Source organism: Mirounga leonina, unplaced genomic scaffold, assembly GCF_011800145.1.
Source record: "Mirounga leonina isolate KUSES-001 unplaced genomic scaffold, KU_Mleo_1.0 Mir_174, whole genome shotgun sequence".
Taxonomy (NCBI): domain Eukaryota; kingdom Metazoa; phylum Chordata; class Mammalia; order Carnivora; family Phocidae; genus Mirounga; species Mirounga leonina.
In genome coordinates this window covers 48,948,732-48,963,679 of record NW_023270451.1, presented here as the reverse complement: position 1 = coordinate 48,963,679, position 14,948 = coordinate 48,948,732, and the positions used below count along the sequence as shown (strand labels likewise).

General features: G+C 36.6%; 1 protein-coding gene across 2 annotated transcripts in view; it reads left to right on the top strand.

Moving 5' to 3' along the window:
• The window catches only part of DPY19L1 (dpy-19 like C-mannosyltransferase 1), an 89,955-nt gene that overhangs the window by 14,575 nt on the left and 60,432 nt on the right, over positions 1 to 14,948 (top strand). For both annotated transcript variants that reach the window (XM_035020895.1, XM_035020894.1), the window contains exons 2-6: positions 3,993 to 4,017; positions 4,650 to 4,737; positions 8,806 to 8,943; positions 11,091 to 11,211; positions 11,931 to 12,024. In XM_035020895.1, the coding sequence (XP_034876786.1) occupies positions 3,993 to 4,017; positions 4,650 to 4,737; positions 8,806 to 8,943; positions 11,091 to 11,211; positions 11,931 to 12,024 (466 nt within the window). The remainder of the gene's footprint in view (positions 1 to 3,992; positions 4,018 to 4,649; positions 4,738 to 8,805; positions 8,944 to 11,090; positions 11,212 to 11,930; positions 12,025 to 14,948) is intronic.

The window sequence follows — 14,948 nt, the reverse complement described above, 5'->3', positions numbered from 1 at the left end:
GGTACAAAATTTCTTTAATCAGAAAGTGGTAGGAGTGTCCAATTTAGTTTCAGAGTGTTGGTAATTTAGCTGCTTCCAGCAAAACATAAGAGCCTTTCAGAATTCTCAGCCATAGGATTGCAATCTTTTAAATTAGATTACAGAGCAAACCTTCTTTCCTTGAACACTTTTTTCTTATGGGATAGGCTTGGATTTTTGAAAGTTTTTTTTTTTTTTTTTTAATGTTCTGATTAAAAGAAAAAAAAACACGCTATATTTACCATGGTCCCTTAGAATGACAAAAAATAGCATATGTATTAAAATGGAAAAAAGGGATTATCAATTTTGTGACACTCCCAAAAGACTATAGACGGGGTTGATAATCACTGGACTAAATTTTTTTTTTAAAGATTTTATTTTATTTTATTTTATTTTGACAGAGAGAGACCCAGCGAGAGAGGGAACGCAAGCAGGGCAAGTGGGAGAGGGGGAAGAGGGTTCCCGCTGAGCAGAGAGCCCGATGAGGGGCTCGATCCCAGGACTCTGGGATCATGACCTGAGCCAGAGGCAGACGCTTAACCGACTGAGCCACCCAGGCACCCCATCACTGGACTAAATTTAGAGAAAATCGTTTATAATCTTTTCGGTAGGCAAGAAAGCAAGAAAAGCTCTTTAGGGGTGCCTTTAGGAGTTTTTGTCATTTTATGTCTTTATGCTTAAATTATATGCTCACAAGGCAGTATCTGCTTTACTGGGGCTTTCATTTTCAAATGACATATATAGATATACACACATGCACACTTATTTCAATTTTGAATAAATTACACTTGATCCTAGCCAAAAGGCCGAGAAGCGATCAATTTTGAATAAATTAAAGCATAACTATATGTTTTTTCTTTTGGGGGGGCAGGAAGAGGGGGAGAAGGACAAAGGGAGAGGGAGAAAGAGAATCTTAAGCAGGCTCCACCCCCAGCATGGAGCCCCACACAGGGCTCGATCTCACAACTCTGAGATCATGACCTGAGTCGCAATCAAGAGTAGGATGCTTAACCGACTGAGCCATCCAGGCACCCCATAACTCTACATTTTTATATAAAAATTGGTAGTTTCTGTAAAAAATACTGCTTATGTCAGTAGATGAATTGCAACTTTTCCTCCCTTTTATCTTAAGAAAAAAAAAAGGAGGGGAATAAGACACTTTAGGGTAAAGGGAAGCCTGGCTTTTGTCTTATTACCCACCCACCCCCATCCTCCTCAAGAGGCTATGGCGTGTATGGCTTTCTTGTAAGAGTTCTTGTCCTCAACTTCCCTTTCTCTGTCTACTCATTTTGTTTACTTGCGTAAGTTACTCAAGTTAGTTCTGGAAAAGCACTTAAAAAGTATCTGGCATGTAATAAGAATGCAAATGTTAGCTGCTTTATTATTATTACTACAAAATTGAATGGAACAAAGGAATTAAAAATACTGGGCAGATTATGAATTGACCCTGGAGGTTATGAAAGAGCTAGGTTCAAATGCCTGGAACTCTAAGAATTGTTTAGTGCTTCAGCGATTGAATTAAAGGAAGGCACCAAAGGCCACTTGGTACCTTTGTTCTTCTGAGGAATTGTGGTATTCTGAGGAAGTACAGAGGTGATGGCCTTGAGAAATCCTATTTATCACTCTAGAATTGTGAAGGTTAAAGGCTAAAAGCATATGTGAAATGTATTGCCAATGAAGTCAGTAGAAGACCAGATGCCCTCTTTTGACAGAATTACTTAGTATTGTTCTAGAAGTTTATTACTGTCAAATGAGAAGAGGAAACTAATAGCAAATTTATAATATAGGAGCAAAATTATCATTTTTAAATAATATTGTTCAAAATAGAGGATTGAAGATGACAAGCCAAAAAACTATAAGAATTAATAATAGTTTAGTAAATGAGTAAAAAATAAATATATTGCATAAATAAACTTCAAAAATAAATACATTAACAATATCTAACAAAGTATAATAAAAGATTTCATGGATCTTAGTAGAAAAAATGTTAAGCTTACAAGAAAAGACTTAAGAAATATGAATTAACTGTGTAATAACTATTAATTTTCCTGATAGGATTTTTGTCAAGGCAATTGGAAAAGGAAGTTGAGTAATTGAACCCATGTTTATGGGTATAAAGATACGGATTCATATCGTTAACATGTGGATTCTTTCCAAATTAATTTATAAATGAAATCCCAATTATAATCTCAAAGGGATTACCAAAGTATGTGTGTCAAGTATTGTGTATGATAAAGATGACATTTACATTCTGTGAGAGAAGAATGGTTTATTCAGAACATGATAGATTATTGAGAAAATAAAACCCAAACTTCATTATTGCAGGGTGAAGTGTTTAAAGGCAGAAACCAAAAAGGAAATGGATGGTAGATTTGTCAACAAGAAAAAATCGAAAATTTGAAAGATCAAAGTACCATATATAAGCAAATGTCACATGACAAACCTAGTTAAATATTTGCAGTTGTAGTGATCTAGAAAGAGTAACTTTTGTCTTGTATAACCATTAATATCTCCTAGGTAAAGTGTATTTTTTAATTTTTTAAAATATAAATACTTCTTTAAGAATAAGACAGTAAGATCTAGACTGGTTTTCATTTCTAAGAGCATTTTCATAGTTCAATTCCTCATTAGTTATTTAATCAGAAGTCTGCAATAAGATGAATCTTGTGGCATAAGAAAATTGTTATTTTCTGGATTCATCTTAATATGTTTTTTGTACTTGGACAGGAAGCAACTATTGATTCTCTTTTGAGACTGATTTTATTATTAGCTTGTTTTCTCTTCCTTACCTTTCTTCCTTTTACCCTGATGAGAGAAAAAAAACTGTAAAGGCCTCAGATATAAGGGAAGCCATTTTAGATTTCTTTCTAAGTCAGCATGACTCTACATAAACTTGGTTTATTTTTATTTTTATTTTATTTTTATTTTATTTATTTGACAGAGAGAGACACAGCGAGAGAGGGAACACAAGCAGGGGGAGTGGGAGAGGGAGAAGCAGGCTCCCCGCAGAGCAGGGAGCCTGATGCGGGACTCGATCCCAGGACCCCGGGATCATGACCTGAGCCGAAGGCAGTCGCTTAACCAACTGAGCCACCCAGGCGCCCCATAAACTTGGTTTAAACCAAAAGCCTGATATATGGCCTGCCATGCATACATTATACACCTGCTTTGTAAATGAGTAGCCTAAAGGAAAGCCATCTTGTCTTTAAGATATCGATCAATGCTCCTACTCCTATATACCTTGACATTAAAACTCGTGTTGCCTGCCTGTATGCTAATCTATAATCTTTTGAGTTTTTACAAGATGTAAAAAAGTATGTTACCCTGTAAAAACTGTTTATTCTACAAAGCACTTTCTTCCCTGTGAAGAGTGTGCTTCCTGGGCAGCTGTCCTAACTTGGCCTCCAGTAAAACTCTTTTCTTACTTTTAGAGATTCTAAAATGTTTGCTTGTTTTGCGTCAACAACCCCTCCATCTCTTCCTTACGTCTTTACTTATTTCACTTTAAATTTGTTTAAAAAATAGCAAAATTTATCATAAAAGTCCAGATATTGCAGCAATATATAAAAAGTGGCATGCTCTCATTTTATTCGTCCCCAGGCCTGCGCCCCGAGGTCACCATATTTCTTGATTCTAGAGTTACTTCTCACTGCTGGTTCTGTCTCTCTGGCAGTTCTATTTGTGGAAATTTCCACCTGAGCGTTCCTTGTGTAGTTTTTGGCAAATAATAAGCCCCCATTTTGTTGAATGACTCAGTGAATGAAATTTGTAGATATATGCCTAATTCTTTTATAATCCAGGCTGTTGGATTTTAAGCATAGCCCTGAGGTTTCTTTCACAGAGTTGCTCTTCTTTCCCCAATTGCTAAGAGTCCAACATTACACATCCCAAATGCTTATCTTTATAATGCTTTTCTATAAAGTGAAAACATTTCTTTATGCTAACATAGTAATTTAAATTTCTTTTTCTTTCAGCTACCTTTGCAGCAGTGTTGCACTGGTAAGATTTTTTTTCCTCTGGTATATTTTATGCAGATGTTTACAACTCACCAAAGCTATTTCCCATAAATATAAAGAAATAATTTCAGTATGATAAGGATGAGTATATATATTACGTGCAACACAATAGTCTGAAAAAGTAGTTTAACTGATAAATCAAGGTCGGAATAATGCAATTTTTTAATAAAAAAAAGATCCATTATTAAAGAGGTTATATTCGAGACTGTATTTCACTTAACGTTAACATAGTGTTCATGGTGAGAGGAAGATTAATTTTTTTAATCTTCTGGATAGAATGAAATACGAATTTCATTAATCAGACATTTCTGAAATGGTAACCCAATGACATTTATAGTTCAATTTATGATTGTATTGTACTTGACTGAAAATATTCTTATTCTGGTTCATTCTAATTTTAAAATCTAATTTGAATGTGTTTCCTATTAGAAATTTTAGTAGAACTATTACAGCATAAAGAGTGGCAAACAGATATGGATACCATTGTATTTGAGTTTTATTACAAAATTATGTGCAAATTTCTGGATACCTTTATTTTTGCTTGTAGAGTTTCTTTTAAAAATAATACTTAGTACAAGCGTCAACACTTGGTTTGTTACCCTTTTGTTTCTGTAGGAGCCATATAACACACCTCTTTGAAAATGATCGTCACTTTTCTCACCTCTCAACATTGGAAAGGGAGATGGCTTTTCGCACTGAAATGGTGAGTTTTCATGTGATATTTTCAGGTTCTAAAAACTTTAAGCTTTTTATCATGGAAATTTTCAAAGATATACATAATACAAAGAGTAGACACCTCCCCTTGCCTATCCCCCAGCTTCAACAACTGGACACAGCCATTTTTCCTTCGTATACACCTCCACGCATAGGAAACCTCAGACATCATATCATTTCATCAGTAAATACTTTCATATGTATCTCAAAAGAAAGGAATTTTTTGTTACCCACAGTTCTGTTGGCAAACTTGAAAACAATGAACAGCAATCACTTAATATCATTAAGTATCAATCAGTGTTTAAATGACCGATTGGCTTTTTTTTTCTTCTTACAGTTGGTGTGTTGGTAGGCTTGAATCAGGATTCAAGCCATGTCTGTACATTGTGTCTAGTTGATGTGTCTCTTAAGTCTTTTCATCTATAAATTCCACTTCCCATTTTTATTGTTTTGCTATTTATTTATTGAAGAATCCAGGTTATTTGTCTTATAGAATTACCCATAGTAATTCATGTTATTTATTATGTTCCACTGGCCCAAGTTTCCTGAAAATTGATAGATAAGAGACTCGATAGCTGAAGGCTCTTTTTTTTTTTTTTTGGCAGGAATATTTCATAAGTGGTGTGCATTTATTGTACCGTACAAAGAGGCACACCATATCTGGTTGTCTCACTTCTGTGATGTCAAGATTGATCAGTGGCTTTAGGTATTGTCATGTTGGTTCTTCCATTATAGCCTAGCCATCAGCCTAGATCAGTTAGTTCATTAAGATTACCAAGTGGTGATTATCTATTCTATTATTTTTTCCCTGCATTTGTTAACTGTAATTCTTATGTAAAGAAGAATTTTTCCATAATACTTATTTGGTTTCTCTGATGTACACTTCATACAGGTGACAGGTGAATGCTTGATTTTTTCTTTTTTTCTTTTTTTTTTTTTTAAAGATTTTATTTATTTTTTAGAGAGCAAGTGAGAGAGAAACAGCATGAGAGGGGAGAGGGTCAGAGAGAGAAGCAGGCTCCCCGCTGATCCAGGAGCCCGATGTGGGACTCGATCCCAGGACCCTGGGATCATGACCTGAGCCGAAGGCAGACGCTTAACCATCTGAGCCACCCAGGCGCCCGATTTTTTCTTTTTATTTACTACTTTCTAGAAAAATGAGTTGGTTTCCTAGCATTTTCTTCTGGTAACCAATGGAGTTCCTTCTTTTGGAGTATATCATTATGATCTGGTGGATTTTAGCATGTTTTGTAAACTTACCTGTCTTTAGCTGGTGGGAGCCTTTGCTGCTGACTCTGTGTCCCTTTGATGTGACCTCACTAGTATTCTGTAGCTTTCTTACTTTCTGGTACTATTCAGACATTTCTGGGGCGCCTGCAGGGCTGGCTCAGTTGGTTAAGCGTCTGCCTTCGGCTCAGGTCATGATCCCAGAGTCCTGGGATCGAGCCCCTCATCGGGTTCCCAGCTCAGCAGGGAGCCTGCTTCTCCCTCTCCCACTCCCCCTGCTTGTGTTCCCTCTCTTGCTATCTCTCTCTCTGTCAAATAAATAAAATCTTAAAAAAAAAAAAAGACATTTCCTCTCCAGACCTGGAATCATGCAGTTTTCCAAGGAGCCCCAATTCCTTTCAGTGGCAAATGGTATTTAGAGACCACAAATTTGGTGCTAGAGATGCTTATTGCTACTACAGTTGACCCTTAGGACAACAAGGGGTTAGAGGTGCTGACCCCATGCAGTCCAAAATCCACATATAACTTTTGACTCCTCCCAGATTTAACTATTAATAGCCTATTATTGACTGAAAGCCTTACCGATACCATAAGCAGTCGATTAACACATATTTTGTATGTTACGTGTATTATATACTATATTCTTTCAACAAAGTAAGCCAGAGAAAAGAAAATGTTATTAAGAAAATCATAAGGAAGAGAAAATAAATTTACACTACCATACTCTATTGAAAAAGTCAGTGTGCTAGAGGGGAGGGGGGTGGGAGGATGGGTTAGCCTGGTGGTGGGTATTGAGGAGGGCACATTCTGCATGGAGCACTGGGTGTTATGCACAAACAATGAATCATGGAACACTTCATTTAAAACTAATGATGTAATGTATGGGGATTAACATAAGAATAAAAAAAAAAGTAAAAAAAAAAAAAAAGAAAAAGTCAGTGTGTAAGTGGAGCTGCGTAGTTCAAACCTGTGTTGTTCTAGGGTCAGCTGTATTTGATACTAGATTGGCCAATGTGTCCCAGCCTTTTTAGTAAACAGAATTAAGAAACAGTTTTTAAATTATTAATTTATATTCATATTTTAAAATTCAAATTTAGGATTAGATGGTTTTTACTTACTTTGTTTTAAATTTGTATCTTTACTGCTAGCCCAGGAATCTTGGTTTCATATTACTTATTTTTGTGGAATAAAAGTACCAAAGGTATTATTAAAAATAAGAGGATTGAGAACATTTTAAGACTTTCTTACATTTCTTTTTGACTTTAGGATATATTCCATTAGGATGTACAGTAGAATTACTGTATCTTAAGGTTATTTGAAATCTTCTTCCAACTCGATAGTTAATTTCCTTATTTTATTTTTATTTTGATATTTAGGGATTTAAAAATTTTCATTTTATAATTAAATAAGAAGTTTACATGTTTCCAAAACAAACCTACAGAACAAGATAGGTTGTGGTGGTTTTCTACGGCTGCCATAACAAATGTACAATAAACTAGGTGGCTTAAAGAGCAGAGATTTATTCTCTCAGAGTTCTGGAGGCTAGAAGTCTGAAATCAAAGTGTTGGCAGGGTCATGTTCTTACCGAAGCCTCTAGGGAGAATCCTTCCTTGCCTCTTCCTAGCTTCTTGTGCCTTCTGGCAATCCTTGGTGCGCGTTGGCTGGCGTTGGAAATGCCATCACTTCAAGCTCTGCCTCTGTCTTCATGGGGCACTTTTCCCATTGTCTTTGTGTTTAACTTTCCCTCTTATTGTAAGGATACCATTTATATTAGATGACCTCATTTTGACCACATCTGCAAGGAACCTAATCCACATAGGTTCACATTCCCAGGTTCCAGTGGATATGAAATTTGGGGGGATATTATTCAACCTAGTACAGTAGGAAGTATTTTTAAAAATAGCGATAGGAAAGCTAAACACCATAATATCAAGAACCATTTTTTTCCTTATCTATAAATATTGGGCATGCAAATCGCTTTCATATTTATGAGCCTTAAATCCAGTGTGGAGTTTGACAGCTGATGGGTGCTGGCTACTAGAGCAGCTCTAGGCAAAATTGTATAGAAGGTGAGCACCCTGCACTTCCACTTCCACTCCCTCACCCGGGCAGCAAGTACTAGTACTTGCTTATTTTTTGGTCTGTGTATTATTCCAACCTCAATATCTGTCCTAATTCCCTCAAAACGAGAGTACCACTACTGTCCTCTTCCCTTATCCACACAGCCTCAGTCCTCCAGGGTTCTTCCCTTATTCTGAGCTGGGAGGAATGAAAATAGTCTGTAAAATTAGTTGGCATCTGGATGTAACTTATATGTAATATATCAACATGGAGCCTTCCTAATATATTTGCATTTTTACATGTAAATCTGGAGGAGAGATGACTGATAGCACCATTTTGGGGATTCAGATGGGCAGTAGGGGGAAACATTTTTGGCTAGAGAGATTTCTTGGATCACGGTAACTTAAGTTCCATAGTAAACCACTCACTTGCCCTGTTCATAAGATAGCCTTTTCTAACACTTAAACTAGTATAGGATATGGAGTTTTCTTAAGTTACATAGGTTGTCTGAGTTATATATATTACTTTTTAAATGTTGAAACTATTTTTGAAGATGTTTCGAGTTCAATTATTTTAATTAAGACAAGGTTATACTAAAATACGTAGTTATTTTTTATAACCTAAGATTGTATTAGTGTTCATAAACCATGAGAATAATTGTAGCTTTTATTTGCTTGTTTTTCAAAAACAGTGTAAGTTTTTTTAAGCTGGCAAGAGGCATAGGAATTATGCATTTTTTTATTATAATTATAACTTACGCTTGTTTCAGGGACTATATTATTCCTACTTTAAGACTATTGTGGAAGCACCCTCATTTTTGAATGGAGTATGGATGATTATGAATGATAAGCTGACTGAATACCCCCTTGTTATTAATACATTAAAAAGGTTCAATCTTTACCCTGAGGTAAGTTACTTTTTCAATTGTGTTTTCTCTTTTTTTACTTTTTTAAAGTGTTATTTGCATTAAATGCTGATTCTAAATGTGAGGTGTAATTCAATATATTACATTTCATCTCATTTTTTAAAGAAGATGTGTATCTTTTCTTGGAAAGGAATATGGAAAAAAGATTATTATTAATTTTGGTGGGCTTTAACTGATTTCATGGCAACTGTTATGATTGCATGGTCTAGAAAGTTTGAAAACTGTCTAGATTCGGTGTGTAGAGATTATAGCAAGGAAGCACCATTACATGTCATTTGCCAAATAATGTTTCTTCCCTCTTGGGAATTCTTCACTTAATTGAATGCTCTTTTTTTGGGTGGAGTGGGGGAAAAGGGGGGTCCACTCAGGAGGTGAGGGAGGAAGGCAGTGATATCAGTAACTTTTTTGGCCTCTCCTTTACCATCCCTGCCTTCATTTGACACATCCCTGAGCATTTTCCAGGGCCAAGTTGAGATCCTCCTTGACTTGATATGAGGGTCATTTTTTTTTTTTTTTTTTTTTGAGGGTCATCTTTTAATACACTGTCCCCGTGACTTCCCCTTCTTAGCTTGCTGATGTTGCTAGACAGCACATCCTTGTGCCAGGGCCCTGGCTGCCTTGGTCTCTGGGGATCTCAAGCCCAGGCTCAGTACCTGGACTTAGTAGGGCTCTCAGGCATTTCCCATTGAATGAGAGAAGTCCAGCTTCCATCTAGATCGGTGAGTTAGCTGATTGATTAATGAGGAGATGGAGATAGAGACAAATACATAATCACCAAAGTTCAGTGTTGGTTTCCTGATGTACTGCTTATTGAGTTCTTTCTATGACCATGTACACATTTGCTTTTACAGAAATGGGATCACACAGCAAATATTTTTTTTTTATAAGTGCTTTTTGTCTTTTAGAGTATTTGTAACAGTCTTCCTGTGTCATCTTTTCTTCCTCAGGATCAGTTTTAGTGGCTATATATAGTCTCCCATTGTTTATTTAGTCCATCTTTTGTGAAAATATTCATTGTTTTCAACTTTTAAAATATTCTGAAGCTGCCATAAGCATCCTTGAAGCTAAATCTCTGTACATATCCTTGTTTTTTAAACTATAAATTTGTTGATGTGGAACTATTTAAACAGAATATATACTTGAATGATTTTGGTACGTGTTGCCAAAATGCTTTCTAGATAGGTTATACTAATTAAAATTACCATTGGCAGTGTTTTTGAAAATGCTTATATCCCCGAATCCCTGCCAATTTGGTAGACAAAAAAATTAAAATCACATGATATATTTTGTTCATTGCTATATATGTGTGTTTATATGTATTTCATTCAATGCTATGCATTAAAAATGCATTTTTAATTTTAAAAGTAATTGCTTGCTTATGCCCTTTGTCTATATTTCTATTAAAATTTTGTAAGAGCTCGTTTATTACATGCTAGATATTAATACCCTGCTATATGGGTAAGCATTTTCCCCCAGCTTTTTGTTTGCCTTTCAACTTTGTGTATGATCTGTATGTATTTTTTCTGTACAGAAGTGCCATATCTTTTCACATCTTGAGAAATTAGATCTATTCAAGAAGACCGAATATCTATTTGTTCAACTCTTCTTTTATGTACCTTAGTAGAATTTTATACCTTTTGATGGGGCACCTGGGTGGCTCAGTCGGTTAAGCGTCTGCCTTTGGCTCAGGTCATGATCCCAGGGTCCTGGGATCGAGCCCCGCATCAGGCTCCCTGCTCAGTGGGAAGCCTGCTTCTCCCTCTCCCACTCCCCCTGCTTGTGTTCCCTCTCTCGCTGTGTCTCTCTCTGTCAAATAAATAAATAAAATCTTTAAAAAAAAAAAAAAGAATTTTATACCTTTTGAAAAATATGAATCTTGTGTGTTTCATGTTATATTTTATTCTCACCCATGGGTGGAGAGTTGAAGACTGACCAATGAAGAATCTGTGCAGGGGATTGTGAGGCTGATTTTACTAGATTTAATGGGAGCTAAGTAGATGGTAGAGGAAAGGAAAATTTGATAATTATCAAGATATCTCAAAAATATTCTAGTACTGAAACTGTTGATGATAATACCTTTTCTCTAAAAAATCTCTAAAAAAAAAAAGTCTCTATTTTTTAAAAAATAGGTAATCTTAGCCAGCTGGTACCGGATTTATACCAAAATAATGGACTTGATTGGTCTTCAAACCAAGATATGTTGGACGGTGACCAGAGGAGAAGGACTCAGTCCTATTGAAAGCTGTGAAGGCAAGTTTCTTTCCATGATATTGTCCAGTTATTTATTGGAGCACATTAAACTTACGGCAAACTTAGTGAAATAAATAACCATATTTATTATGCTTATGGATTCTGCAAGTGAGGAATTTGGGCTGGGTATAGCAGGGTTGGTTTGTTTCCACCATGTCAGAGGCTTCCGCTAGACTCAGGTGACTTGGGAAGACTAAAATTAATGGAGACTGCTTCACTTACATTCTAGCTCCTGGGCTGGGGTCCCTGTGAGGCTGGGCTCAGTTGGGACTGTCAACTGGGACACCTACATAATGCCCTTTCCATGCACCATGGGCTTTTGTATAGCATAGTACCTCAGGGTAGTCAGACTTTGCATGGGCTCCAAGTTGGACACTGCTTGGCCTCTTCTAGCCTTAGAAGTCACATGGTATGGCCTCCACCATCGTCTGTTGAGGCAGTCACAAGCCCAGCCAGGCTCAAAAGCAGGAGCAGAGACCCCCGTACCTCTACAGGAGGCATGTCCGTGAGTTTGTAGCCCTGTTTAAAAACCACCGCAGCTACTGCCATGTTCTCATTTTTGTTCCGTAGTAGGGTCACGTATTCGTATGGGAACCAAGGCAACCATTTAATATATCTGTGCCATTTTCAAAATAAGCACATTTTAATATAAATTGCCAGACACACAAAGTAATTTATAGTTAGAACATATGTTTTTTTTTTTTTTTTTATTTTTAAAGGATTGGGAGATCCTGCTTGCTTTTATGTTGCTGTAATTTTTATTTTAAATGGACTAATGATGGCATTATTCTTCATATATGGCACATATTTAAGGTAAGACCATTGAGAATATTTTGGTATGTGTTATAATACTATGTACTAAAATAATAAATATAGTACACTTCATCTAAAACTAATGATGTAATATATGGGGATTAACATAAGAATAAAAAAAAGAACAGGCAAATTGGTAAAAAAAAATAATAAAATAATAAAAATAGTGAGATAAAGATTAACTTGCAGTTCAGTTTTATAATAGTATTATTTCTAATACATCTAGATACAAAATTCTTTCCTATTTGGATGATTTCACCATTGGCATAGTCTGCCAAACTTAAAATAATTTTAGATGCTTAAATAGAGAATGGTGGGGATATTGGATAAATTTTAAATATTCACAGGCTTTTGAGCATAAGCAGTATATTGTTTACACAAAATACAAGGAAAGGACCACTCATTATCAAATGGTGTTAATGACTCTATTTTGTTGACATTAAAATGGAAATATATTCTATACAGATATTTAATATCTGACCTGATCAACTTCATAGTCCAGCAATATTCCTTAAACTAAAAAGATTGACAAATTTTTTAAGGGTTTTTATGTTTCTTTTTCTTCTTCTTTTTTTTTTTTTTGACAGTTACATTGTATACTTGTTTGAACTATTTTACCTTGAGAGTATCTTTGGAATTTTCTTTTTTTATTGCTTACTGATTCCTTGTTAGTACAGAAGTGTGAGCATAGGTATATGATTTTCAGTTTGGGTTAATGAGTTTGAATCTGCTATTATCCCATTAGCTTTGTTTTGGAAGTATGGCATTTTCAGCTTAGTATCTCAAAGATCTACTGCATCCCTGGCTCAGTGTTTGAGCAGATAACGGTTACTTGATAAATATTTGTCAAATGAGGAAGTTATTAGAAGATCAATTTAGAGTATATTTGCATATAGATTTAAGATACTTTGATACTAATATATCTGATTTAGCTATAAGAAAGTTCTTTTAATTATATAACTGGGGAGACTGAAATGAAAATGCATGATTAAAAGATGAGGTGGAAAATTTTGTTTTTGAAACAAGACACACAGATAACCAAAAGTATATGGTAACCAGAAGAGGAAGCTGACTTGAAAGAAAGCAAGGCCAGTGTGCCTTGTATCATGATGAGCCAAAGGTCTCTATCTTGGGGGGGAAATCTATCATTCTGCTAAGTACTAATGGATAGCTTTACTACATTTGAGAGATTTGATTTTGAGTAAGAGAAGTTAAAATATGGAACATGGCAGTGTTGCCAAATTACTGATCTATAGTTATGCTACTTTTTGAAAGAAGAATTGAGACTGAAAGAAGACTTTCTAAACATTTATTAAACATTCAGTATCATTTTCTTATAATGCTTGTTATAACCATCATTTCAAAGGCCAAACAACATCTGCTGCAGAGAGTGTGATGTTCTGGTTTTGATTGAGAGGTTCTAGGTGGTTTGGGCCCTGACCTAAGATTTCTCAGTCTTCAGCCCCAACAGTCCCCAGACAACAGTTTTCTCCCTGCATTGGCGATACATGTGCATTTGTCCAGTCAACATAAAGTACAGACTGAGTGGCTTCTTTTGGAGATGGTGTGCTTGGGTTTTGAAAGCATGTGGTGGGGTGAGGTGGGAGCTGGAGGTGGTGCTGGGTGTGTGTCAATGGGGGACAGACAGCAAAGATAAAGGGCTTATAATGCTGGGGCAGGAGAAATTTGTTCTGTGTGGAGGGTTGCTTTAACTGTGCCTTGGAGGGTCAGAGCGTTTTGGACAGGTTGGGGAGAAAAGAATCCCAGGGAGAGGCAAAGGTGGACATCCTGGGATGTGGAAAGCGGATCGGTTTTGCTAGGATGCAGATTATTGAGGGCCGTTGTAGAAGATGAAGACTGAAGAAATGGGTTGGGCCGGTTGATGAATGACCTTGGCTGGTCTGAGACTATCCCAAAGCCAGTGAGAGAAATCAGAAATTTGACCAATAGAGGGACAGGATTCAAGCTGAACTATGATCTCATGAGACCCTTGAATTCACCTGTCACCGAAGTTAGCCAGTGACTACTTGAGCATTCTGTCTGCAAAACCGCAGGGTGATTTTAGAACCAATTTAGTGGGTTTGGACCAGGATTTTTTTTTTTTTACATGAAAAAGAAAAGATTATAAACATAAATAACAGTACACAACACTTTGTAAGATAGGTGTTATTTAGAGAAACTTGTATTTGTTGATTGTATGTATATACATGTCTACATGTGCATGTGCTGAGTTGTAGTGTAAAGTCTCACTTCTTGTAGTTTGAGTGTCAAAAAATCTGTAGATCACTGCTTAGGGTAGCAGGGGGAGTGACTTTGCCTTAAAAGCATTTGAGTCTTGGGGCACCTGGGTTGCTCAGTCAGTTAAGTGTTCAACTCTTCCTTTTGGCTCAGGTCATGATCTCAGGGTTGTAAGATCGAACCCCGAGTCTGGCTTTGTGCTGGCTGGGGGTGGAGCCTGCCTAAGATCCTCTCCCTCCCTCTTCCCTCTGCCCCTCCCCTCCTGCTCCTTCACTCTCTCTCTCTCTCTCTCTCTCTCTCAAAAAAAAAAAAAAAAGGCATTTGAGCCTTTCCAAATAGCTGTTTTTGGTTTCTCTTCCTGGCTCCGAGGGATGCAACCTGTTTCAGCTTTACCCACTTGACTGCTCTGGGCCCTAGCTGGCCCTTCGGGTGTCCTTGACCCCTTGGCCCCCCTGGGGTGGTCTGCCTTATGCAGCTGTGCTTGGATGTAGACACTGCAGTGGTGGCACATGTTTTCATTTCTCTATCTCTCCCTTTGCTCTGTTTGCGAGTGTTTTTTTTTAACCCTGAATAATCACTTTAGCTCTATCCAAATACATCCTAAACTTGTCTCCTCCCAGCCCCAAAAGAGCATCCAGTTCTCCTACATTATAGAACCCCTTGTATTCTAGGGAGCCTTGACTATT